This window comes from Crinia signifera, chromosome 4 (genome assembly GCF_055691185.1).
Source record: "Crinia signifera chromosome 4, ASM5569118v1, whole genome shotgun sequence".
Classification (NCBI taxonomy): Eukaryota; Metazoa; Chordata; class Amphibia; order Anura; family Myobatrachidae; genus Crinia; species Crinia signifera.
Window position 1 is genome coordinate 101,752,990 of NC_139220.1, and position 27,275 is coordinate 101,780,264.

The following is a 27,275-nucleotide window of genomic DNA, read 5'->3' on the forward strand; positions in this document are numbered from 1 at the left end:
CACTGGCGCGCACCTATAACACATTAGTGGTATGCCCAGAAATTTTCCGGGACAGCCCGCTGCTCACAGAAAACTTCCGGGCATACCACCCAAAGGGTTAATGGTCAATGCTGGTCACTCTTGGTTTTGTTCTGCGATACCACATATGTCAAACCATGTCATTCATATACTGCATGCCTTCCTTCCCGACCAGGAAATATTTTTAGACCATACTTGTCTACTGGACCCTATACATGAGGGAGAAAATGCTCTGTTCCTGGGCTTCCCTGGTAATGTATGATTGCCATCACCTGTGGGGAGCTAGGTAATCGATAAGAAAGGTGTTTCACCACAGGTGATGGCAATCATTACCAGGGAAGTCCAGGAACAGAGCATTTTCTCCCTCATGGAGAGGGTCAGGTAGGCAAGAACATTAGAGAACACCCACCCATATGAACAGTATACAATATAGAATGACTGTGTTACATGAAGAAATGGGAAGTTTTATTACAAAATAAGATTGCAACACTTGCAACTATTTTTTGCAGGATCATAGAACTGAAAGTGCCAGGTGCAATTACAAAGCCAAGATAAACCTTTTTGTCTTATTCACTTTGCTCCCCTTCTGTGACTTTAGTATTGAGAAGGTCATTGAGGTAATGTCCTTTGGAGAAGAACTCTCCATGCTCTGTGATATTTCCCTTGCCCGATTGCAACCTCGGCAGTTGAATGTATCAGGTACAGTAGCTCAATCATTGCTCAGGAATGTAGCCGCAGGTACCACCACTGGACGTCAGTTTGCCATAACAGAAATTTGCATCCTCATCTCAGTGCTTTTCCTGGTGTTCTCAGAGCTTTAGTGCTGATGAGGGAGAGCTGGTCTTGAAACTCCCTTCTCAGTGATGGACTGCATGATAAAACACCATCTTGCCAGTATCTCAGTGCAGTTAAAGTATATTTCTATTGTTTAGTTTCTGATCAATTGTCTTGCTGTTTGTCTCCAGTTACAAGGATTCTTTTGAATTCTGCTACCTTTGGGTTATCTGCCCGTAGCTTTGTTTTGCCCATCTGCCCCAAATTTGGATCATTACCTCACTATGCGACCTATTTGCAGTCCAGTTACATGCCTACATCCAAACTTACCAGTTATTACTTATCCTCTCACTGAGTTCAGCCCTATACACACTAGGCAATATTGTAAACAATATCATTCAGGAAGGACTTTGAGCATTTTTGTGAATATAGCCTGGTACATGCTTGTTCACACTATGGCCCGCCAGCTGTTGTGAAACTACAAGTTCCATCATGCCTTGCCACAATTATGCTATTCGGGGATGCTAAAACTATGGCAAGGCATGCCGGGATGTGTAGTTTCACAACGGCTAGGGGGGGCCATAGTTTGGCCTAGTGTATATACTGAATATCATTATCAATGCATGCTCCTGCGCTTCTTTACGACTCTCTCCCTCCTGCATGTTCAAGTGAGGGAGATGTGTGTTAATGATGGCCATGCTGCAGCATGCCCATGTCTCCCTTCTGAGCTGGCATAAGAAAGTGTGTATGCATTTGCCAATGCTGGTACCCCTGCTGCCACCAATATCAGCTGGGATTGGGTAGTTTGTAGGGGCTTTAATGTTTTGTTTTTTTAATGAAAATATCCTGAGCTTCAGTCTCCAAATCATCTAGTTACTGGTACTGCATTTAAAACAGTAATAACATCCCCTCCTTGGGAATCATAAGATCCTTGCAGCTACTGTCAGACCACTTCCTTCTCTAACTATTCCATAACAGACTACTTCCAAATCTACAGCCCTCACTCTTCCAAGGTTACTAAGGATCTGTCCTAGTCCCCCTTCTCTCTACACCTGGGCATTTTAGCCTCTTCCTGGCCAGATAGTTTAGAAATTAAGCACAGATCGCTCAGGGTGTATGCCCCCCTGAGGAATGGTGTCTCCATTGTCCGCATGTAGTCTAGATCTAGTCAGATCACCTACGTAAGCATCACGAGAGTGAGTTAGCACAGATCGCTCAGCACCGCACCCCCCCCCCCCTTTAAAAAAAAAAAAACTCAGGAAAAACTAAAGAGTTGTTCATACTTTACCATTCATGTGAGCATATAATAGGCACACACGGTACACTAATACGGTGTCCATACCAACAAACACCAAAACATTGTAGATCTAATATACCGTAACTGCTCTGCACACATAGCTGGTGCATAGCATGTATGTATGTATGTATGTATGTATAGCAATGTGTTCTGAGCGATCTGTGCTCAACTACATCGCTAAGCACAGCCCAAATAGGGGCTTAACAGTCCAGGTTTAAATGAGTCACAGTTTGAACACAGGTAATTGAATTAGTACCTCAATTATTTTGATTTATCAATCTATGCTCAAACATAGATATCAGTAAAACCGGAACTGTTGCTGTATCTTGAGAAGCAAGGTTGTGGGACAACGCTAAACCTTGTCCCTTCGTGATTGCACAGCTTCTTTAGGCTATAAAAAGAGCTTATGCTGAGGATCTAAAAAAGTCAGCGGTGTACTTTATTGTTTTACTTCAGTTTAATATTATTTTGCATTTGTATTCAGATGTGGTTCCAGAGTGTTTATAGATTTTATATACATACATTACCATAACAGAAAAAAAAACACATGTACAGGTTGCGTATCCCTTATCCAAATTTCTCAGGACCAGAAGTATTTTGGATAACTGATTATTCCGCCGTATTTTGGAATATTTTTATATATGAATGATGAATCTTGCATTTGTGTTGTATAAACACATCGAACACATGAAATAAACACAAATATAGTTTATTTGTGCATGAAACAAGATTTTAAAACATTATAGGTTTAGGCACTGAATTGAATGCCAAGCAGTCATTCTCTTGCATGCACATATGTAGTGCCAGTTACATATAATGTTCCCAGTAGTGCCAAGTACAGATGTACCCAGTAGGTTTTTATAAAAAAAAATAAAAAGTACATTCTGGATACTAAGGTTTTCAAAATAATTTGGATAACGGATATTTATATAAAGGGATATTCAACCTGTAAAATAGATATTAAATTAATTCCATTTAATAATAGCAGTGAACGTACAGGATAGAAATATACAAACCTACAAGCCTCAAACACAGCCTCCTATAAGAAAGTTTATTTGAAACCATAAAAGTAGGCACAACTGCACACAAAATACGTACAAATAAATTAAACAAGCTTTCGGTGTGCAGAAAAAAGGAGACGATTACGATGCAGTCTGCCTGTGCCCTCCTTACACAGGAACCATGTCGTTCCATTTGCGGATCCAGTCATCACTTAATTAGCAAATAAAATTCCTACAGAGGGGGGGGAAAGGTTTGCATTCTAACAAATCTCACGTTCCAAATAAAATCTATAGACACCTTTTTTTTATTATTATAATCATTTGTGATATTTACAAGACATGGTGTCAAAACCCAAACAGGTTTAGTGAAGACCGTTCCAGTATCTAGCAGGGACACTTGTGGCATGGCATGTGGGTGATGGGGATATAGCTGTATGACAGGATGTAGGGGAAGGGAGAAGCTGTTGCAGCAAGTGTATTAAGGTTTGCATTACACTACACCACCGTTCTGTACAACTAATCTAGTAACCGCTTATGTAAGTCACTGGATGATTTGCAGATAAGATAGTCATAGCAATGCATAAGTCAAGAGAGTTTCTGGCAAGACCTACATGGGTGGAAAGAAACGTTAGTATCCGTTCTTGGTCCTTGTTTGTCATAAGATTTCAGGGAAACCATTAAGCTTCCACCTCTGAAGAACAGAGGATGATTACTATTACGCACTTTACAGAGTGGTCACTTCAAGAGGAGAGCCTGGAAAGAGAAGAAAAAGGCTACTACTAAGACTGCTCATTTGCCTTTAAATAGACTTTGCAATGGAGGAAGATGTGCCTCTTAAAATCCAGTGGGAGTGAGGATGTTCATCTCACGTGGCTTGAGGTTGTGGCCTCTGGGAACTTTGCTATTTCCATCGAGCAATGGTGGCATTTCCAGCTTTGGTGGTCTGAATGTATAAGGGTCATCTGCTATTCTGTTAGCCTGGGCTTTCATCAGTTCCATAGGGGTTGGCTTCTGAGCTCCTTTGTAAGACTGGACAGTAAAGCCACCTGCATGGCATGTACAAACAAGCATCGATTACATATCCAGAAAGCTTGGTGCAGATTGTTACAGTATGCAGTCGTTAGGTCAACACAGTAAAAGTTAGACATACATTGAGTCAACCATTGAAGGTTGACATGGGCTAGGTCGACACCTGAAATAGATAGACATGCTTAAGGTCGCCACAAGCATTAGGTCGACAGTCGTGGTGCACATGTCAACATTCAGGACAGAAAAAAAAAAGTGAAAAACTATTCAGATGTTGACCCAATGCTCCAAAACCCCCCAGGAGATGGGGACAGATGCCTGCGCTCCCAGCTCCCCTCTGCCCTGACTGAGAGCTGAGCCGCTGTATAGCAGAACAGTCAAATAGTATGTAAACCAGTAGCCTGCCGCATAGAAACTGGCGGTGGCCAATGAGTATGTGGGGCCCCCAGGATGGCCACCCAAAGCACACCAAGAGTATAGTATTGTAGAATATTTACAGTGAATATATGCTCACATACATCGTAATAAAAGGTAGAACAGCTTGCCAGCAGATGGACTATATCAGAGCATCAGAAATACACGGGCATACAGGTGTAGGACACAGGGCAGTTCACTGCTGGAACGGCGCACACAAGCAGTCGCTCTCACCACAGCACTCAGGATTTGGATGCCGGATAGCTGGACATTCAGTAGTACAGACGTCACTCCGTCAGGGATAAGGCAACTCCAATCCGTTTAGTCACAGGTCGGACTTCATCAGGAAGTCTGACCTGTGACAAAACGCATTGGAGTGCCCTGTGTCATCCACCTGTATGTCCGTGTATTTGTGATGCTCTGATATATTCCATCAGCTGGCAAGCTGTTCTACTTCTATTATGATGTATGTGAGCATATATTCCCAGTAAATATTTTACAATACTGTACTCATTGGTGCGTTGTTCTCCCTTTATTTTTGCAAGTTTCCTATGTACAGAAGACTATAAATTACCTGGATCTGTGGTTGATTTCTGCACAGTACGAGGCCCAAACATGCTCCATTTATCTGCCTCTGTGCTTTGGATCTCCCCAGCTGGAAGGGAAGTGGTGGAACCCTGATTGAACCATGATCTATGCAAAACACAAAAGACATTGAGATCTCTCACACAAACACAGTTCATATTGAGAGTAGAGTGAAAATATACATTTCAAATACACATATTTCCATTGGTACAGTAACGGAAAAAACGTAAGCCATAAGAAATATTGTTGTTTGCTGCATTATATACGGTACTTGTTTCCTATCTGGGCGCCCGTCGCGGGCATCGCGGGTACATTTATGTATGGCCGCGACGCGACCGACGCGATGCCCGCGATTTCCCATTGAAACCAATGTTAAACTTGGAAATCGTGTCGGTCGCGTCGCGGCCGGCCATAAATGTACCCGCGATGCCCGCGACGCGATGCTCACGATTTCCCATAGGAATCAATGTTAAAAGCCGCGATGGACCCGATTTTACTGTTAAATGCCTCAATCCACCCGATTTGGCCATAGGAATCAATGTTAAATGGGCCACAGAGCCCATTAACCCTTAAATGTCCCCCCAAATTTTTGACGCCACCCCACGATCGACGCCAACCCGAAGCGTGGCGAGCGCAGCGAGCCCGCGAGGGGCGGCGGTACGCGTCCTCCGACCTTTTCATGCCCTACTATCCACTAGGGCGTGGTGTGAGAATATAATAGTGTGGCGAGCGCAGCGAGCCACCGAGCCCGAAGCGTGGCGAGCCCCGCGAGGGGACGCGGATACCTTCACAATTATGCGCGTCCCCTCGCGGCCTTCACAGTGAAGGTATCCGCGTCCCCTCGCGGGGCTCGCCACGCTTCGGGCTCGGTGGCTCGCTGCGCTCGCCACACTATTATATTCTCACACCACGCCCTAGTGGATAGTAGGGCATGAAAAGGTCGGAGGACACGTACCGCCGCCCCTCGCGGGCTCGCTGCGCTCGCCACGCTTCGGGTTGGCGTCGATCGTGGGGTGGCGTCAAAAATTTGGGGGGACATTTAAGGGTTAATTGGGCCTAATTCAGGGTTAATATGGCCAAATCGGGTCAATTGAGCCATTTTACAGTGAAATCGCGGTCAATCAGCCTTTTTAACATTGTTCCCTATGGGAAAATCGCGGTGATCGCGGTCATCGCGACCATCCAATTTTACCCGCGATGACCGCGATCACCGCGATTTTTACCCCCGATGACCGCGATTTTGATCGTGGGCGCCCAGATAGGAAACAAGTACCTTATATACAAATTCTGCTGGATACACAATGTCAAATCTGAAATATACATTGCACAGGAGTAGTTTGAGGGTTCTTGCAGCATTCTTTAAAAATGTGGTACTTGTTTCCTAGCACAGCGCCAGCGTTAAAAATTGTGTCCATCGGGACCCCCCGAAATCGCATCGCATGCAACCAAATCGGACCTTTTCATACCCCCACTATCCACGTCGGCATGGAGTTGATTTTATATATAGTGTGGCGAGCGCAGCAAGCCACCGTGCCCGAAGTGTGGCGAGCATTACTTCACAGGTATTAAGCGTCCGCTCGCCACGCTTCGGGCTCGGTGGCTCGCTGCGCCAACGTGGATAGTGGGGGTAAGAAAAGGGGTACTTGTGTATTATAGCGGCGCCCCCGATGTACATCGCGCAATGTTTTTATCTCATCGCATGCCATGCACCTGATGGCATGCGATGCGATTTTTGCCCCCTATGCGATGAAACATTGTATAAGCACCCTAAAGGGTGCTTTTAAGCACCCAAATGGGTGCTTACAATGTTAAATGCACTCCCACGCCACCCCCCCACTATAAACGTGAACCCGAAGCGTGGCGAGCGCAGCGAGCCCGCGAGGGGCGGCGGTACGCGTCCTTTGACCTTTTCATACCCCCACTATCCACGTGGAGTTGAAAATAGAAAGTGTGGCAAGCGGACGCGGATACCTGTGAAGCCCGTGAGGGGACGCCGATACCTGTGAAGGTATCCGCGTGCGCTCGCCACACTTTCTATTTTCAACTCCACGCCGACTTGGATAGTAGGGGAATGAAAAGGTCGGAGGACGCGTACCGCCGCCCCTCGCGGGCTCGCTGCACTTACCACGCTTCGGGTTCACGTTTATAGTGGGGGGGTGGCATGGGGGTGCATTTCACATTTTAAGCACCCATTAGGGTGCTTATACAATTTTTAATCGCATCGCATTGTATGCCATACACAATGTCATACAATTTTAAAATTGTATGACATTGTACAATATCGCGCGATATCGCATGCCGTATGCGATGGGCGCCGCTATAATACACAAGTACCAGAAAAGGTCGGAGGATGCGTACCGCCGCCCCTTGCGGGCTCACTGCGCTCGCCACACTACGGGTTGCCGTTCATTGTGGGGTGGCGTTAACAATGGGGGGGGCGGCATTTCTCATGTTAAATACCCATAAGGGTGGGTATACAATGAAAAATCGGGTCCATTGGCCCATTTAACATTGTTCCCTATGTAAAATCGCATCCATCGCATGCCTTAACTTAAGGCATGCGATGGACGCGATTTTTTAATTGTCGGGGAAAAGGCTAAAAATAGCCCTGAAATCTCGTCGCATACCTTAACTTAAGGTAAATACTTTTGCACAAAAAGTAATAATGCCAGTACAATGTATGTAGAAGACAGATTGATAGTGCAGCAATTTTGGAGAGTTGGATATTAAATAATAAAAACACTTAAAAAAAAAAAAAAAAGCTGCTCAATCCTCACACAGAAAACCAAATTTTACACATTAATTTGAGAACATTATTTAAAACAAAGTTCTAAAATGGTTTCCCTCTACCCAGTGTAACATTTAAACAGTCACTACTATTGATGTATACTAGGATGGTAGAACATATGATACAGACGTGAAGCGCAGATTTGGCGAGTGCGCCAACATTGTTATAACACGCAGATTCCTGCAGAGAAGGCCACATCAGTGCACTAGTTGCATGATTGCCACCAGCCTATAAAGTAACACCAACCACACATACATTACGTTCTGAAGATCAGGGCTGTATTCCTGGGTCAATACAAAACCATTAAACCCTTCCTCTCATCATGGGGAGGAAAAGGCAACTGGACCATGTAGTCACTTTCGGTGTCTAAATATATCGCAGCTACACGGACAAATGGAATGCTGTGAACTATGTGAAGCCTTATCCCCATTTAATAGTCAATTTTGAATAATTAAGCAGTACTCCAAGCTAAATGGGAGTACAGTCCTATGCACCTAAAGGAACACTCGACTGTGAGAAGACATGGAAAATCCTATTCTTATGGTAAAACCAGCATGCTGGATGACAAGCTGCACACTGTATGGTACCTGCGCATCTGCTTGGGGGAGGAGCCTGGAGTGCTGCAAGGAGTGGACTGAGTTGATGAACTTTGCTTCTCGTCACTGGATTCTCCAGTCTGCATCTTTAACTTCTGTGAACGGGAAAGAAAAACCTTTTCTCTGGTTACTTTCAGATGTGTGTGTGAGTGTAGGGGCTAAAGTGACAGCAATGCGCGTCGCTGGCTGAGATTGATGGGCAGTATCCATCAATGTCGCTGGTTGCCAGTGTTCTCCACCTTTCAGCTCACTTAGCACATATAGCGGACAGCTCGCTCTGTGTGTGGGCTGTCAGCTCTGTGTGCTGAGCAACAGCGGCGCAGCACTACCTGACGTAGCGTAGCTAGGTCACCCTACACCAGTGGTTCCCAAACTGTGTGCCTGGGGTGCCTTGGAGCACTTGCAGGGGTGCCTCAGGTTGGTGGTCCAGAACCAATTCAAATTATTTATGGCCAATGAAACAGGCAAAATCAGTGCTTGGGCTTCCAGTTATAAAATATGTGGGGAAACAGAAGCAAATTGTGTTCCTCACCACATAACTGTACCTAAGGATGACATTTAAGCACAACTTTTTTTTCATTTAATTTGGTAACAAACTTTGGCCTAGGGGTGCCCTGAAAAATATTCTGATACTCTAGGGTGCCGTGACTCAAGAAAGTTTGGGAACCTCTGCCCTACACACATTACTCTGTGTGTGTGTGTGTAGGGCCCATCAAACTGTTAATGTGCATGAAAATGTGGCTGCAGAAATCCTATGAGTCTTCCTGCAACACCACAAGTATTTTCTTTCAATGAGACAGCACTACAGGCAGGCCTATCTACCCGGAACAGTGCTCATTTAGCAAACGGATATAGCATCCTCTCATATGCCACTTGTTTTCTAGCATGCTACAGCAGTAGCTTACAATGTACTGTATTTCTTCATATCAAGAGCTTTGGAAGGGCCAGTTTATTGTACATTTTAAAGTCACGGAAAAGAGGCAACCCAGAAAACCTGGTTCCAGCTTCCATAAGTGGAGTACAGCAGTCATGTGAAGGCCGTGTTGAGACAGCTTAAGACAGAAAGTCACTCAAATTACTTCCGCAGTAAATACCTGGTTTATCCTGGCCCTCTCTTATATACAACCCCTCTTAGCTTTTTTGGTTAACAAAGTTGAAGCTTAATTTGAAGCCGAAATAACATTTCTGATGGAAACCCGTATAGTCCACTAGAAACCAGCCATTCAGTAGTAATTGGCGGAGACATATCTGATGTAACAGAGTAAGGTGACAAGCTGCACTCTGAGGAATTTCAATTCAGCACTTATAGCTGCTACCACAGAATGTAGGGGACAAAACATAACAGTGCATTTAGCCCATGTGTGCCGTCACTATAACCAGATAAGCAGCTCTGATCAGATAAGACACAGAAAGGCCGTCAAAAGAAATACGTAGCTTAAGCATTATTTAAAACATTTTTGCCTTCTGCTGTGAGCAAGGTGCACAGTACTTCTGACTGGCTAAATCCCATACAAACACATACAGTTCATTGGTCACCAATTACTCTATGAAATAAAGTACACAAACTAATGCCAAATTGCATCTGTACAGGTGCAGCCGGCACTCTTGCTAGAACTATTATATAATGATCTATAACCCGCATGGGGCTTCAACAACATCGCGCAGTAACCTAGTTTTTATACACCCGAATATGAAGGTGACGGCAGTTGGTCTTTCTGGGTCAGTTATGTTGCCATCCATAGAAACACCATTCCACTACTTTGTCCATTCAAGATAAAAAGCGGTGTCACAATGGTATAGGCCCACTAGCTTGACCACAGGAAGGTTGACATGCATTCGGTCAACATGGCTCAACATAGTCATTAGTTCGACACAGGGAAGGTCGACAGTCAAAAGTGCTTGGTAAAAGCACACTCATTTCAAAGCGCCTCGTTTTGATATCATGATATGTACTCTGTCGACAGTCAAAAGGTCGACATGGGTTTTTCACTGTTTTTGTTGAGCCGACAGGCGGTATTTCATGCCCTACCATCCACTAGGTGCACTTCAGGCGCAGCAAGGCACCGCGCCTGAAGCATGGCAAGCGCAGCGAGCCGTGCGGTGCACCGATACAGGGTTAGACATTGTCAATATTCAGGACAAAAAAAACATGTCAACCTTCCCAATGTCGACCCTCCTGTGGTCAACATAATGATCCACACCAGTCACAATTCACTTTGATCCTTTGTCATTTCGCCGCTAGCTGTTCTATACAGTGGGACAGACTTACTGTGGCCACACACTAGAAAGATCTGTGCTCTTAAGATGTGCTCATAAATTAGCCTTGAAAATCTTTTGTCCGTCCTGGACAAAATATTTCAGGCAAATGCACATCTTCAAAGACGTCTCTTAAGATCCCATGTGCGTTCATATTGATCTTTTGCTAAATCTTCTGATCTTTCATGCACCATGTAGGATCAGAAGATTCAGCAAAAGATCCTTGGGAGCGCGCATCCGATCAATATCGGCTGATTCGCGGTAAAATCCGCCGAGCGACCAAAAAAATTAAATCATTCTAGTGGGTGGGCACCTTAAGATCAAAGACTTAGCATGTGTACATCAAGTAAGATACAAAACAAACAATTATCTTAAGAGAAAACATGTGATGCATGTGCAATGTTCACACAACACCCTAGATTTCCATCTAAAAAGTAATTATATAGTCACCCTACGCTGACCACAGAGGATGTAATATCGGGCCACATGTGGCCCAAATTGGCTGCAACATGGAAAGCCTTAAGGAAATTGCATTATAAGCCACATTGATAAATACATGTGGAAGAAGCCGGTTCAACGGAATTAAACAGGTCCATTAATTCCCGAGCAGTATGGGCAGAAAAGTGGTTAGGCAAGATCGGAATCGGCAATATGGGTGTACGCCCACGGCAGCCAGGTTTACATTCCTATATTGTAGTAATAGAAATGCACTTAGGATATGATAAGTTGGAATAAGTCATTAGGTCCACCCCACAATGCCAACACAAGCATTAGGTGGACATGGGGTTTTTGACTTTTTTTTTTTTGAGCCGACAGGCGGTATTTCATGCCCTACCGTCCACTAGGGCATGGTGGGAGAGTAAAATAGTGTTCGGAGCACAGCGAGGGGACTTGGTGTTCCTTTTTAGTGACCATGTCGACATCCGGGTTAAAAAAAAAAAGTGAGAAGCCCCATGTCGACCTTTTGACTGCCGACCTAGTTGCTGTCTATCCAATGATCTATACCCAATAAGTTACTATTACCACCGCACTAATTTTCATGTGTCCCCCAATAACTGGGTGATGGCGGCACACGATAAATAAGAAGATCTTAACAACTGTAACAAGAAGTCAAAGTTTCGAAGCCTTTTATTATGGCTTCTTCATCAGGACAGGTATATGTCCTGATGAAGAAGCCATAATAAAAGGCTTCGAAACGTTGACTTCTTGTTACAGTTGTTAAGATCTTCTTATTCACACACACACACACACACACACACACACAATTAAAGCCCCCTGGGAACACGAACATCTACACCACCCCATGAGACATGCAAACAGTACAATTAAGGAGTACACCGCCACACTGGAGGAGATGGATAGAAGCAGCAAGCAAAGCACAGTTGGTTTTCTTCACAGCATCACCATAAGGCGAGGTGCACAATCCAGGCAGCAGCATAAAGGTAAGGGGGCAGAGGGCAAGCCACAAGTCTTACATGCAGGGCCTCCGCCACGCGATGGTACTTGGTCTCTTCGGCAGTGAGGCCTTTGTGTGGAGTATATCCAGCATCCCTGAGGCCGGCCTGCTGCTCGAATCGCTGAATACTCTCTTGTGTATGCTCTGAAATGGGAGACATTTGCACACACAGCTTTCAGGCAGGTGCAACAGCCAGAGACTGACTGGAGCCTTACTTCTGGAGCAGATAAACATGCAGACACATACTGGACACATTGCAAATGAGCACTTAAACAAGACAAATAAAAATAGCTATTATATAAAATAGTTATTATATATAATAACTATTGTATTTAAAAAATTGTTTCTTTCACAATTGGTTACAATGCTTTTGTTAGAATGAACCTGTATCATCATTCATTAACAAAAACAGAAAATCTTCATATGGCATGGTGAGAAGAACAAGGACAAAGGCTGTACGGTTAGGGATCATTGACAGTACGGTTAGGGATCATTGACATATCGATAATAAAATGTGCATTAATAATAAGACTAAGTTAAAGGCCCCCCATACACTGGTGAGACTTCTCTGAAGTGGCACACAATCCCCCTTGAACCACCCAGCAGCTTATCAGGCAGCAGGAATGCATGCAATGTATCGTATGTGACCCCAGCAAGGCCTGCGGGATCCTACTTGCAGCATTTTCAACCTCCCATCCGATGTGCACAGGACCGTGCATCAGATCGGAATTAAAAACATACAATTTGAAATTTTAAGGGAAGTCAGGTCAAAATGTCCCAAATCGTATAAGTGCATGGCCAGCTTAAGAATGTAGGGGACGAACACACTACGGAGTACAACCATAACTACATTGGAGACCATCCCAGAGACTAGAGCAGTGTTTTTCTAACGACACAATAGTGTACCTTCCGCTGTTCTCAAGGGAGCCACCAGATCTAAAGATGCCCAAACCAGTTTATAGCCACCACCAGTTCAACTGTTATTTACTGGTCTTGTAAAAGGTGGACAAAAAAAAAACTAAAAGAAACACACAATATAAATAAAATAGCATTCCTAATTGGGGCAGGAACTTAAGTGGTGTGGAATGTATGAGCAATATAAAATGTTGAAAAATGTATTTGATCCAACTGCTGCAAATGATAGATTGGGGGGCGGGGGTCTGTTCAATCCTGGTTAGAGGAAAATACTAATAGGGAGCTATGATTTGTGTCATTACAATAATAAAGCACTCAAGAAATGCACAAGATGCAATGAAAGAAACCCACATAAAACATGCATGATGCCCTATATTAGACACCACATAACCTCTGCTAGTCTGCAAACAGAGACACTGTATATTTCACATTTAAATGTAATCAAAACTATTTCCATCAGATGAACAATTATACTGATTATGAAAGATCTGCAGCCTGTTACAGAATAAACATAGGACAGATGGCAATAAGCACAAACTGCTGAACAGACGTCACTGGGGGCTCCAAAAGACTGTGCTGGCATAAGATAGGGGAAGGGTGGAAAAAACCAGGACAAAAAGCAAAACACGCACTGAGAAAACAAAGAAGTAGGCATGTTTCAGTATGAAAACGCTGATAACGGTACCACCTGCAGCTCTGAAGTAGAACGGTAAATGCTACAATAGAAATATATAATACCAGGAAAGTATTTACTATTGCAAGCACAGTGTGCTAGTATTCTGCTTTCTTTCCCAGCTTGGACACCCCAGTCCTATTAAACCTCCCTTTTCTCAGTTATGTTACAATGGATGTGGAAGTTATGACTAGGACCTAGGACCACTACCCCACATCTATGTGGTTTTGAGAAGTTCTCTCACAATCTAGTTTGCCATTTGATCTTAATCTTTTAGTACCAAGTTGCTACTCAGTCACAGGACAGCAGCAATTGACATATCCTAGGTGGTTGTTTATCCATGAGTGTGTGCATGTACATTTGTCCTTCTCCACCAAATGTAGCAGTAATGAGCTCTCCATGTCCAGGCATTCTAGAGCAAATTTAATCTTGTGAATGATCGCCGGTTAGTTTCTCTCCAGTTAAGGGTCTCTGCCTATGTAGGTCAAGGGTTCTCCGCATAGGAATAATGTACAGTTAGTAGAGGCGCACAATGACAGTGAGAGAATAGGAGTTACTTTTAAGGTGCCCACACACTAGAAAGATCTGCGATCGTAAGATGTCGCATAAATTAGCCTTGAAATCTTTTGTCCGTCCTGGACAAAAGATTTCAGGCAAGTGCACATCTTTACCAAAGATTTTTCTTAAGATCCAGTGTGCGTTCCTATGGATCTTTTGTTAAATCTTCGGATCTTTTGTGCAGCACGTAAGATCAGAAGATTCAGCAAAAGATCCACGGGAGCGCGCATCAGACCGATATCGGCCAATTTATCGGAAAAAAAATTGTTCTAGTGTGTGGGCACCTATAGAGTTTAGGTTTAATGATATGATAGCAGCTAAGTGATTAAGGGTACATAATAATGTACAATGGGAGAGCATACTGTAGGTGACAGTATGGCAGGAATGATAAAGTGTGCATGCAGAGGAAGGATAAATAGGTTGGAAGAGTTATGGAGTAAAGAGAATGCAGAAATGAGATGAAGTACTGTAGAATGTGGTGCGATATAAAAGGGTCAGGATTTGGATAGAAATGTGTGTAACGCGTATAAAATAGGAACTTCATCTAAAGTGGGTGGTGGGGAATAACGACTATGCATTGCTTTTATATCACATGCCTATTGACTAAGCTTTCTGGGATGTCTAATGACATACAGTATTTCACTGCTTCGCTATAAAGCTCCATTTGCAGCAGTTGATCAAAGAAAAAAAAAAGATAATTTACATATAAACTAAAGCAACTTAAAGGTTTACTATGAAGAGATTTACTCAGGTTTATAGCATCAGTCCATCAAACAGAAGCAATCAGCAGTCTGATGCTGCCCATACATGTGTGATCGGATTCAGTGCGCGTCAAACCCGATCGCATCTTGTGGTGCTAAAGTGTCCCCTTTGCAGCACCCGATGTCGCATGCCATCTTGAGATGGCACATCTGGTGCTGGAAGAGGGCGGCGTTATGTAGCGCAAGAAGCGCTAGCGCTGCGGCGGGGGTCAGTCAGTGGTGGCGACAGAATTGTTTAAACACTGGGCAGCCCTCTAATTGGCTGAGATAGCTCAGCCAATCAGAGGGCTGCCCAGTGTTTTAAACACTTCTGCCGCCACCGCTGACAGACCCCCGCCACCCGCTAGCGCTTCATAACACCGCCCTCTGCCCGCCGTCTCCCACGCGCCAGCGGTCCCCCCGGCCCCCTCTCCCCATACCCACGCCAATGAAAATGCGTTTCCTCCGCCCACCCACCTGCGGGTCACATGTGGTTAAAACCACATGCGATCGCTCTTGTGATTCAATAGATATTATGTGCAGCACACAAGATCTTGAGACCAGACATTCGACCGGCGTGCCCGCGCATCCCGTCGAATGTCCCCTTAAAAATGCACATAATCATTCGATTTATCGACCAGATGTGGTCGAAATCGAAGGATTGTATGCGATATCTCACATATGTATGGGCAGCATTATAGTGAGTGTCCTTGTCACAGCACATCTACTAATAACTAGTGCACAGCAGGGAAGAAAAACAAAGATACGTCCTTACTTGTCATTAGAGAATTCATGATGATAGAGGTTGCTTTGGCTTTCACCACAGGGGCCTTCTCAATGGAAGAGGAATGGGGCAAAGTAGGTGGGGGCATGCTATGATCCCCATCCTCAACCTGCTCAAAACAATGGAAAATGTATGGAGAGAAGAATGGGCATGGAATAATGTTATGAGAAGAGGGGGCAATATATTATAACTCATTTTACAGCAGGTTTTCATTGCACTTCTTCCTCTACAACCAGTAACACCCATACGGTTATCCTGTTATACTAATCAGACATCCTGTAACTATATACCCCAGATTTTTTCCATAGCAGCGAGTTTTGGGTTTTGACAGACATATGGTTAGGCTTAGATGTCATCCCAACATCAATACTGCAGAGATTCCCATACACATAATGAGAGATTGAACAGTGGCCAGCAATCAGATTGTGCATTGATCAAACCATAAGAATATTGCCTATAAAACACAATAGAAACTAGTACTACCAATGAGGCATGAGGTATGGATGTTACTTCTGACAGGACACAAAGTTCCACTACTTTCAAAACATCAAAATTAACATAGGTATGTCAGAGAAAGAGGGGGCATCTCATGGGCAATTCAATCAAAGTTATTTTGGGCAATTACTGGTCCAAAGGCTACAAGGATCTCTACTGTAGAACACGACAATACAACGAAATACTTCTGGTTACTATATTATGTAATTAAGTATTATACGTCACAGACGTTTAAGAAATCACAGTTGTCACTGTCTTTAACCCAATTCAATGCAGATTTCTATTGCTACTAAATCCTGCTAACATCAGTATGGCTCACTATATGTGTCTCAGCCCACTGTATAATTCTCAGCTCCCCGGTCCTCCGCCCTCATACAGGAGGCTCTACCCCAGCAAACATTACACCGCTCCAGTGTCCCCCATACAGGAGGATCCCCCCAGCATACCTTAGACAGCTTCTGGTATTTACGTTCTGGAATTACAGGGTTCCTCCACAAGATGTTACTGCACATATCCGATGGGGGTGGTGTCATTGGTGCTGTATCCTCCAGAGCATCGTCATAGCTGAAAGCTCGACGGTGCATCCCAATAGGCAGGGACATTTTTCCTAGAAGCCCACCGGAGCCGTGCTCAATGGCTGGGGATAAAGAGCCAGCTACTTACTACAGAGATCACCTAGACACAGCTATACAAGTATGCCTCACTATTCTTTCCACATATACTTCTTGGCTTTATTTTTACTTAAAATTCAGTTTGAAAAGAAAGTAAAAGTCATAATGACCTTACCTTGCCATCTTGGAATGCAGATAAAAATATTTACAAGCACATACAATTAACAAACAACTATGCACACATACAAAAGCCCCCCCCCCCATTTATGGACACACAATTTGGCCACCAAGGAGACCTGGCCATGAGGCACTTTAGGTGCCCATACAGAGGTCCAATTTGACTAGACTGACAAAACGAGTCGATATCCATCGGCCCAAATCGGGGGCATTTGACATTCGATTGGATCCGATGCTCACTCCCGTGTGCATCGGATCCTGGAGATCTTATGTGCAGCACATAAAGATAGCGGACCACCAGCTACATATCGCAGGTGCTTTATTAGCACCCCCAGTGTATCACCTCCAAATTCCCCCGCTCTCACATGCTGAATCACATGGAAAAAATGGCATATCAAGTGCAAAGGCAGATGGAGCTCATCTGAGGAATACAGATCCGGCTTGTGTCTCAGAGAAGTTGGGCCTATGTATGGGCACCCTCTTAGTGCAGCAGGAGATGACTAAGTGCAAACACAGCCCACAAAAGCTGTTAGAACAATTCTCTGGGGGTCCAAAACAACATAGCGACAAACAACTGTGGGGCTAACTTTGATAGCAAGAAGTGCAAATGTAACTGAAAGATACTAAGCGAGCACTTTTTCCCTAGGTTGTTTGGGGAACTTGTATAAAAAAGATTAATGGGAAGCCCCGTCATCAACATTTTGGAAGGAAGCCTGGCCAAAAAAAAAGATAATTTGGACCTATCGGAGAAACAAGTGAAGTGGCAGCCATGCAATGATATATACAGATATGGAATAAACCCTTCTTGAGTGATAAGAGTCCCCCAGTACCCGACAACTTATGTTGGACCCAAAATCACAGCATTGAAAGAGCACAGTAAAACCACTAGGATTGGTCTAGTCTCTGGCGCTTCATAAAAATCATGCACCATGACATCTGAGCACCCATCACAAATGGCAGAGGCTGGGCGTAGAAAGAATATGGCTTTTTCAGTAAAATAGTAAGCAGAGAACCAAATTGCATTCTAATGTATTTACTGTTGTATGCGCACTAAATAATAGTCCACTTCATTCAGACATGACCTTCACATGCTAGACGTTTTGTCTGCTGTACACCAGATCCACACTATAGAACAATTGCTGCTTTTCATGGAGTACCATGATTAATAAGAAAGTAGGTTACCAGGTACTTCAGGTTGTCTTGATGCCATGACTGATTACAGACGCTGCCTTTTTTCTATGGAATTCCAGAAAACAATTGATGTTACCTGGTAAAAACAAGCATCTATTTACTGCTGAAGGAAAAGGCAAGTCATACAAAACATGAATGATCTGAAGCTACATCTCACTTAACAGTATCAGTCAGCAGGATGTGGCTTTAGCTCTTCTGGAACAAGCAAATCGACAGGAGAATGAAGTAAGATCTTACCAGGCCACTGTGTAACAGAGATTAAGTGGAATGAGAGGTGTCACAAATGGACATAGTGCAAATAGAGCAAAAACCCAGAAGGAGTGCCAGAGTAGTCCATGCAGGGTACCTGAAAACCAAATAGAGAAGGTCAGCATACGTTAGCAACATGAAGCATTACTCCCTGCCCCTCACCTTATGTAGAAACCAATTAAACTTCTTTATGCTGCAGAAAAGCAACATGAAACATTGTTGTAGCTTAACACCCAGGGTGAGGATCATTAGGTCAACCACTATTGGTTGAAAGTCAATAGGTCAACATGGAAAAAAGTCATAACGAGTTTCAAGTTTTTTGGTGTCATGGACATGGATACCTTATTAGTATACCACATCTCCTTGCTGCGCTTGGAACATTATTATATATTCTCCCTCTATGCCTACTGGGATAGTAAAGTATGAACAAGTCTCTTTAAAAAAAAAAAAAAAAAAAAAAAACACACCTTTTGCCAGTGTCGGCCTTCTTTCTGCCTGTTAACCAATAGTGCTTGACTTAGACACCGTCGAGCACAAATTATCACATTATATGGCCTGGACTACAGGACCTAACTTTAAACATGAGAGGCTCTACCGTGCTGAGACTTGTAGTGCCACACACAAGAAAGCAAACCGCTGGTGTACACTCCAAACAATAATTATTAGAATATTTGTGCTCAATTCTGCAGACAGTAGAACTGAGGTTATTTGCATCATTTTCGGCAAAGTATTGGCTTACCCACCACAGTCATGGGACCTTATCAGGAAGGTCCCTAGCATTCCTACCGCTTAAGTCCAGGGACATTACTACGAGTCTGTAGAGCTCTAAAATCCCCCAAAATATTGTTGTTCCTGAAGGATGATGCCACAAATAGTGCATTTTGTAATAAACATATGTAGGTATAAGGCAAAGGAATTCAATTTTTTTGTTTAGGTTTTTGTGATCATTATACACTACACACAAGTTAAGCTATAAAAGTAAAAAAAGATATATATATATATATATAGATAGATATAGATAGAGATATATATATATATATATATATATATATATATATATATATATATATATATATATATATATATATATATATATATATATATATATATATATATATATATATATATATAGTAGGAGAGTTCCTGGCACTCGCTGTATAAATCAGCGACCTGGGTGCCTTGCTGACCCTGTGTGAGCAGGGTAATGTAGAGATGCTGAACGGCTGGCACTCTCAGGATTTTGTAAATCATATGAAATTCATTCAAAGAAGATACCGACACAAGGGTATGGTGTCAACGTTTCGGGCTGTGTGCCCTTTATCAAGACATATGTCTTGATAAAGGGCACACAGCCCGAAACGTTGACACCATACCCTTGTGTCGGTATCTTCTTTGAATGAATTTCATATGATTTACAAAATCCTGAGAGTGCCAGCCGTTCAGCATCTCTATATATATATATATATATATATATATATATATATATATATATATATATATATATATATTTATATTATGTGGTGCTGCACATGCCCCCGCATTCGGAAAAGGTATGGAGGAGCAGTCACACATGCCTCCACATTCAGGAAGGGGATTGTGGTGTCAAACATGCCTCTACATTTGGGAGAGGAGCAGCAATATGAGATGACACATCCCAACTCTGTACTAGGTTAACATCGGAGCAAGTGCAATATGAATAAATCAGTGTGTAAACCAGAGGTTCCCGAACACACCAAATGACTGCGTACTACAGTATCACAATTTCTTTCACAGGACCCACCGAGGATAAAGGTTTTTTTTTTTGAGAAATAAATATTAAATTAAGTAGAATGTGTTTATATGTCATGCCTAGTGTCGACTATGTGGTAAGGAAAATTAGTCGCTTCAGTTTGTCTACAAGTTATGATTGCCAGGCACCAGCACTGATGTTGCCCATTACAGTGCCCATAAATAATTTGAATTGGTACATTGGTCCTGTGTACCACCAACCCGGTTTCCCGCAAACACCTAAATCGGGAGCCTCTGGTGTGTGACCAGCGCAGCGCTATGTGAGGAGCAGGCAGGGTAGCGGTACATTAGAGGCAGTGATGGAGGGGACATAACAGATTAGGGACTGTGAAAGGATGCGCCGGGGCACAGCTGGCACTGCCACCGCAACGTGGCAACACCCCATTATTGCCATTAGTTGGTGACGTGGTGGCGGGACCCTGTGGGACGCCAGGTGGCCAGGATGAAGCTTCCCAGTCCGAGGGAAGGGGACACTGCCCAGAGCAGGCTGCTCCTGCCATACCGCGAAACGGATACCCATCCCCCTCACCTGCAGAGCGACTGCTCCCGACAGCTTGTACACTAACAACCGCCTATATCTCCTCTTTCTCGGGACGTGCAGTGACAACAAAAGCTGCCGGCTACATCAGCGAGGAAAGAAGCCATTATCTGCTGTAGAATGGCGACCAATAATGAAGCGCACTGCACATGCGCGAGGCGGTGCCCGGAGGAAAAGATTGAGCGCATGCGCCCCTAGTTAGTGACGTCACGGGGCTGATGTAGCCATCTTTGTTTGGGGAATCAGATTTGTCATGCGCAGAAATGCTCCGATAGTCCGGCACAGGATGCCCGGCCAATGGAATACGATGTATAGGGTTTCCTAGCAACCGGCGTAAACTTTCGTGAGGATCGAGTTTGCGAGAGTATCCTGATCTCAGGGTCCCCGGGATTACCATGGCGTCCCCCGGCTGCTCGCTTGAAGTCAGGTATATGCTCTACACCACATGTGTGTGGTTATTAGCACATTCGCAGATGCACTTGCAGTGCACACAGGAAACCATTCAACGTTATTTTCTGAAATTAATTGTGGACTCCCCCAAAAAGATAATGGGTATATTATAGAAATAATGTGGGTGATGGTGAGACTTTATTGGGAGACCCCAACAGTCAGTCAAAAGGTATCACTCTTCCATCACTGATGTTGGATTGGATTAAGAACTGATATTTAGTGGTGCAAAGGGCAGTTTAGTGCACAAGCTGTTAGTAAATGCAAATTCACACTAAGGTCGTATTTTTCTGCAGAATAAATTACACATTTTATAGGAAACCAAAGTAAAACCAACCATGTTTAGAAACAGAGAAATATGGGATGAGGCAAATAAACAAAGGCTAACAAAAATTAACAAAAAGTTAGTGCATAATCTAAAAGTTCATGAAATAGAGTTTATTTTCAATTGGTTTTAAATATGATATAATTTGCTGGCATATAACAGCCTTCGGTTCATTAATGGTCAATGTATGCAGACCAGCTATCAGATGGCCCAGTTGGCTGTGTAGACTTCATATTGTCCAAATATTAGTACAGGTTGAGTATCCCTTATCCAAAATGCTCGGGACCAGGAGAATTTTGGATAACGGATTATTCCGTATTTCGGAATATTTTAATATTTCAATGATGTATCTTGAGGTATCTTGCATTTATGTTGTACATATACATCAAACACATGAAATAAACACAAATATATTTTGTTTGTGCATAAAACAAGGTTTCAAAACATGAAACAAAATGTGTGTACTATCTCAGGCACTGAATATAAATGCCAAGCAATCATTGTCTTGTACATATATAGTGCCAGTTACATATCATTCACTCACTAGTGCTGTTACAGATGTCCCCAGTAAGTTTTTAGCCCCAAAAAAATTTTTTGTCCACTTTCTGGAATGTATGGTTTTCGGAATAATTCGGATAACGGATATTCGGATACGGGATACTCAACCTGTATCATGAATGAAGGCCACTATCTGGACAAGATCAAGTTCAAAGATAACTGAAAAAAAAACTTTTGCATTATGTACTACAATTTTGAATAGTATTTACTATGCCTCTATTGTTAACCTTTTTTGTGACTTCTTTTTTTTCTTTTTTGCCTCACCCTGTGTGTACATGTGTGTTCTTATGTGTTGTTCATAATTACTTTATTTGTATCTTTTCAGATGGATGCAGGGAATCAATCAGAAGCATGTTACTTTTATCAACCACAATACAGTGTGCTACCCATGTGGGAACTTTATAGTATTTACTGACACAGAGACAAGAAAGCAGTCAGTGCTGCAGTGTTCTTCTGGGAGTATCGGAGCATTCGCTCTTAATACATGCGCAGAAGTGGTGGCATTTACTGACCAGAAGCTTCAACCGAATATATACATATATACCTTCCCAGGATTTGTAAAAAGAGCAGAACTGATAGGTATACTGTCAATGATAGAGGACAGAACATGTAACATTTTGAGAGAAAATGGTGGAGCATTTCGCATTATTGCTGGTTAAGGGAAGAGTGAAACTGTAGTAAGGTGCCAGCAGGGTGACCTATGTTCTGATACATACACAAGTAGCACAGTTATACCTGTGATGTATTAGGTCTGTCAAGAACATGATATTCTCTGTTGTATTTATATTTAACAAACCTGATCTCTTCACGTTTACAGAGGGAGCAGAGCTGGAGTACTCTTTACTAGCGTTTAGTCATTCAGGACACTACTTAGGAAGTTACTCGTCTGCTCCTGATCACCTGCTCACAATCTGGTAAGAAAACACACAACATTATTTTATATTGTATAGTTTTGTGATTAAATTAAATTCATTGCAACATAGATAAAATGTATTTTAACATAATGTATTAAGTTTAGCGTCTAAAACAATGATTTGCTGGATTGGCTCACTAAGGCCCCATTTATCATTGATCGCATTTACAATGCGATCTGGATAGAATATTACTGCCCAGGATCGCATTGTAAAATGCGATCATTTCGCCCGAATGTATGACCTGCTGTGGAAAGGAGCCTGTCTCTGCGATGCCTGTAGCCGGAAGCTGGGGGGTCTGTGCATGCGCGGTTACGCGCTGACCCCTCCCCGCGACCCCGCTGACCGCACTGCCGCTCGGGTTGTGCGATGTGTAGCCATAGGCTACAATGGGCTATCCCATATCAGAATGGCGATAGCCCAGGGGTGCGATGCCGGGCTGCCCGATGTTGATACATCGGGCAGCTTCGCATCCCCCATAGAAACCTATGGGGGATGCGGGCGGCGATGTTGCTGGGGGTGATCGCAGCAGGGATCGGAGATTCCTGCTGCGGTCCCCTGTGATACATTAGGGGGACACTTAATATTTGCAGTTAACCCCCGAAAACGGGTGTTTTCGGGGATTTAGCCGCAAATATTAGTTCATAAATGCGGCCCTTAGCCTTTTGCATTTCCTCCACATTTCTATTAGCCCCTCGCTAATGTGTCTTATTTTACATACACCACGTTAATGGAACGTGACCACTTTGCGGGTTTAGCACAATGGGCCTTATTCTAGTTCACTCTTTTTGACAAAATCCTTCTTAGATGGACAAAACCATGTGCACTGCAGGGGGGAAGATGTAAAATGTGCAGAGAGAATTAGATTTGGGTGAGTTATTTTGTTTCTGTGCAGGGTAAATACTGGCTGCTTTATTTTTACACTGCAATATGGATCTCACTTTGAAGTAAAACCCACCCAAATCTAATTCTCTCTGCAAAAGTTACATCTTCCCCACCTGCAGTGCACATGGTTTTGTCCATCTAAGAACGATTTTGTCAGAAAGAGTGAACTAGAATAAGGCCCAATGTTCTTTGTTTAATGAACATATAATGTTAATTCTCCTCAAGTCAATAACTACTGTATCTTAGGTCTCTTATCAGTTTTTATTTTGTAGAATTGTATTCAGTAACGCAATGTATTTATATACTGGGTACTTGTGTAGTTTCACGGCGGCAGCCTACTCTACGATTGAAGCGACGTTATCAGCATAGCCCAACGGCTGCCTTATTTGTCTAGCGCAGTCAGGGTAGTAACTCTGCGGCAGCCCTGCGCAGTCAGCGTAGTGTTGACGTCAGGCAGCTAGTCACCGTACTGCCCCGGGAGCTGCAGCTCTGTCCCCATCGTCCCTGGCAAGCCTAGTGAGCGCCTCTCACACAGCTCCGGCACCCGCATGATCCCCTCTCCTCCGGAAGAGAGGCACTACATCTGTCTGAGACGCAGAAGCGTCTCAGACGTTCCTGCGTCTCAGTAATTATTGCGGCAGGGTACGGCAACCCTGCCGACAGGGTTAGGGGTTCGGTAGCACGTGCGTCTCCTGCACAAAGGGGGGTGCGGCCGCAAGTCCTTTTGTAATGCGCAACGGAATATGCTGCTCTATATAAGAAACTGTTAATAAATAAATAAAATAAGTGTGTCTCATGCACATACTAGCAAATGCCTATATTTGAAACCCCCACTATTCACGCCAGCCCAAAGCGTGGCGAGTGCAGCGAGCCCCGCGAGGGGACGCGATACACGTCCCACCAACCTGTTCATACCCCCACTATCCACATCGGTGAGGAGTTGAGTTTATAAAGTGTGGCGAGCCACCGAGCTCTGAGCCCAAAGCGTGGCGAGCGCAGCAAGCCCCGCGAGGGGATGCGGATTACTTTACATGTATTCCGCATCCCCTCACAGGGCCCACTGCGCTCACCACACTTTATAAAATCAACTCCAAGCCGATGTGGATAGTGGGGGTATGAACAAGTCGGGAGGACGCGTAACATGCCCCCCTCACGAGGCTCATTAAGCGGCCGCGGGAACTCTATGCTACTTCTGACAGGGACGCTCGTCGGAACACTACGCTACTTCTGACTGACTACGCTAACTATGCTGGCCGCTGACTGACTACACTGGCCGCGGGAACACTACGCTGATTCTGACAGGGACACTATGCTAAGGAAGTAACTGCCTCCGTTAAACTACACAAGTACCATATACTGTTATTTCTTTACACCAGGAACTGGCAGGAAGGCATTGCGCTATGTAGCAAATCCAATCTGAGCTCCGGGTTTACCAATCTGACCTTTAACCCCATGGATTGGCACCAGTTGTGCCTGTCTAGTGAAGAGTCTCTCACTGTTTGGAATATTGAAGTCTGCAACACAGTGTACCACTTGAAAGCAATGTAAGGAAGCAATTTCGTGCTTTTGTATAAGTCTTTGCATTATTGTATTTTATGTTTTGTTTTTTTATTGCATTCTAAGCAATACATTTAGTTACCCCTAGGGCCTAGGCTGTAGGTGCTGGGGTAGTGGTAAAAATTTGTATACTCATCTTCTGGTTTTGTCAAATGGGATTTTCTTTATATTTACTCAGGTTCCACTCTGGTGCTGATTCATGTTATGTCAGAATAATTTACTCGGTAGGTTTTTGTTATTGGGCCAGATGTACTAAGCTTGAAAAGTGATAAAAAGGAGAGTGATAAACCTCCAGCCAATCAGATCCTAACTGCAATGTCACAGGCTGTCTTTGAAAAATAATTACAGGATGATTGGTGGTTTATCACTCTCCATTTTATCACCTTTCAAGGCTTAGTACATCCCGCCCAGTGGCGGTTTTTACCAATGGGCTGCAGGGCTGCAGCCCCCCCCCCAGGTAAAATCTGCCACTGTAGAGAAGCCAGATGCAGTCTGTGAGACTGCACTGGCTTCACTGTGACTGGAAGTGACTTACAATTGGAAGTCCGACCTTCCAGTCACAAAGGCAGTCCCATTGGGAGGTTTTCCCTCCCTCCAGGACACCTTTGTGCGGGCTGCCGTGCAAAAACGGCAATTGCGCAGTACCTATATCGGTACTGCGCACGCGCTGGTCCCGGTGCCTGTAACTTATATTGTACAGGAACTGGGACCAAGATTGCTTCTATGGGCTGTTGCCCAAGCAGCCCATTGAAGCTGGCCGCATGCGCAGTACACGTTTGTACTGCGCATGCGCCAGTCCCGGCGCCGGTCATCACAGCACAGGCGCCAGGAGGAGAGGAAGTAGCAGCAGCGGTGACAGGGGGAGGGGGTGCCTGCATCGCGGTACCCCCACTGCAGCCAGAGGCAGCCCCCCTCCCCCAATAAGGTACGAGCCACCACTGATCCCGCCCCTAGTCTAAACCGCCTTGCTTAACATATTTTTGGTAAAATGTACTGTAGCATTAAGTCAAAGGCATTAAGATATATTCTTATCAATGTAAATTGTTAAATTTAATCCAAATAGATGGTCAGTTTAATTTATTTGACCAAATAAAACCTTTGTGTGTGACACTCATGAAACATTTTAAATTGCTCTTAAAGTATTTGTCACTAACATACATTTAAACCAGGCATGTCCAAACTGTAGCCCTCCAGCTGTTGTGAAACTACACATCCCAGCATGCTTTGCCATAGTTTAAGTATTACCTAATAGCAAAACTGTGGCAAGGCATGATGGGACTTGTAGATTCACAACAGCTGGAAGGCCATAGGTTGGACATGCCTGATTTAAGCTATCCATGTTGAGATCTATACTAATATTAGATATTAGGGACTATATTTTATTAATTCATTAGAAATTACAGACACAACTAATGCTACTTTTAATCGTTAGGCCAGTGAAACTTCCCTATGAGGATGGCACAGTGGCTGCAGAGGATGGACCTATCAGTGCTCAAGTAGACATTCAGCTCTCCTACTTTGGACCACTAATGCCTGTACCTGCCATTGCTGGCTTAGTGGGTAGTGAAGCAGAACGATTCAAAGTAAGTCAATACTAAATTTAAATGCTGTATCTCAGTGGTTCCCCGACTTTCTTTAATCCTTGAACTCCAGAAAAGCAGC

The 27,275-nt window shown here is 43.8% G+C and overlaps 2 protein-coding genes across 4 annotated transcripts in view; one reads left to right on the forward strand and one right to left on the reverse strand.

The window, feature by feature from the left end:
• Positions 1–2,510: 2,510 nt before the first annotated feature.
• Positions 2,511–21,086, reverse strand: KIAA1191 (KIAA1191 ortholog). 2 transcript variants are annotated; one of them, XM_083182064.1, is made up of 9 exons: positions 20,922–21,086; positions 18,593–18,701; positions 18,347–18,431; positions 16,823–17,013; positions 15,873–15,990; positions 12,231–12,355; positions 8,491–8,594; positions 5,105–5,223; positions 2,511–4,136 (listed from the first exon to the last, which is right to left on the reverse strand). In XM_083182064.1, the coding sequence occupies exons 3-9, from the start codon at positions 18,372–18,374 to the stop codon at positions 3,925–3,927; spliced, it is 897 nt and encodes a 298-aa protein (XP_083038190.1). In that variant the 5' UTR covers positions 18,375–18,431; positions 18,593–18,701; positions 20,922–21,086; the 3' UTR covers positions 2,511–3,924. The 2 variants fall into 2 exon arrangements, with proteins under 2 accessions (XP_083038190.1, XP_083038191.1); XM_083182065.1 differs by lacking the exon at positions 16,823–17,013 and having other exon boundaries at positions 20,922–21,085.
• Positions 20,714–27,275, forward strand: part of CFAP43 (cilia and flagella associated protein 43) — a 73,115-nt gene continuing 66,553 nt past the window's right edge. For both annotated transcript variants that reach the window (XM_083182057.1, XM_083182059.1), the window contains exons 1-5: positions 20,714–21,357; positions 22,586–22,839; positions 23,078–23,174; positions 25,433–25,600; positions 27,046–27,196. In XM_083182057.1, the coding sequence (XP_083038183.1) occupies positions 21,326–21,357; positions 22,586–22,839; positions 23,078–23,174; positions 25,433–25,600; positions 27,046–27,196 (702 nt within the window). In that variant the 5' untranslated portion in view covers positions 20,714–21,325. The remainder of the gene's footprint in view (positions 21,358–22,585; positions 22,840–23,077; positions 23,175–25,432; positions 25,601–27,045; positions 27,197–27,275) is intronic.

Bases quoted from the DNA above. Each gene is read 5' to 3' on its own strand.
- KIAA1191 (XM_083182064.1), bottom strand. From the start codon at position 18,374: ATGGCATCAAGACAACCTGAAGTACCTG. The intron at 8,595-12,230 runs GTAAGACTTGTG...TCCCGTTCACAG, and splicing joins GCGTGGCGGAGGCCCTGCAT to AAGTTAAAGATGCAGACTGG. The intron at 5,224-8,490 runs GTACCATACAGT...TGTTTTGCATAG, and splicing joins TCCCCCAAGCAGATGCGCAG to ATCATGGTTCAATCAGGGTT.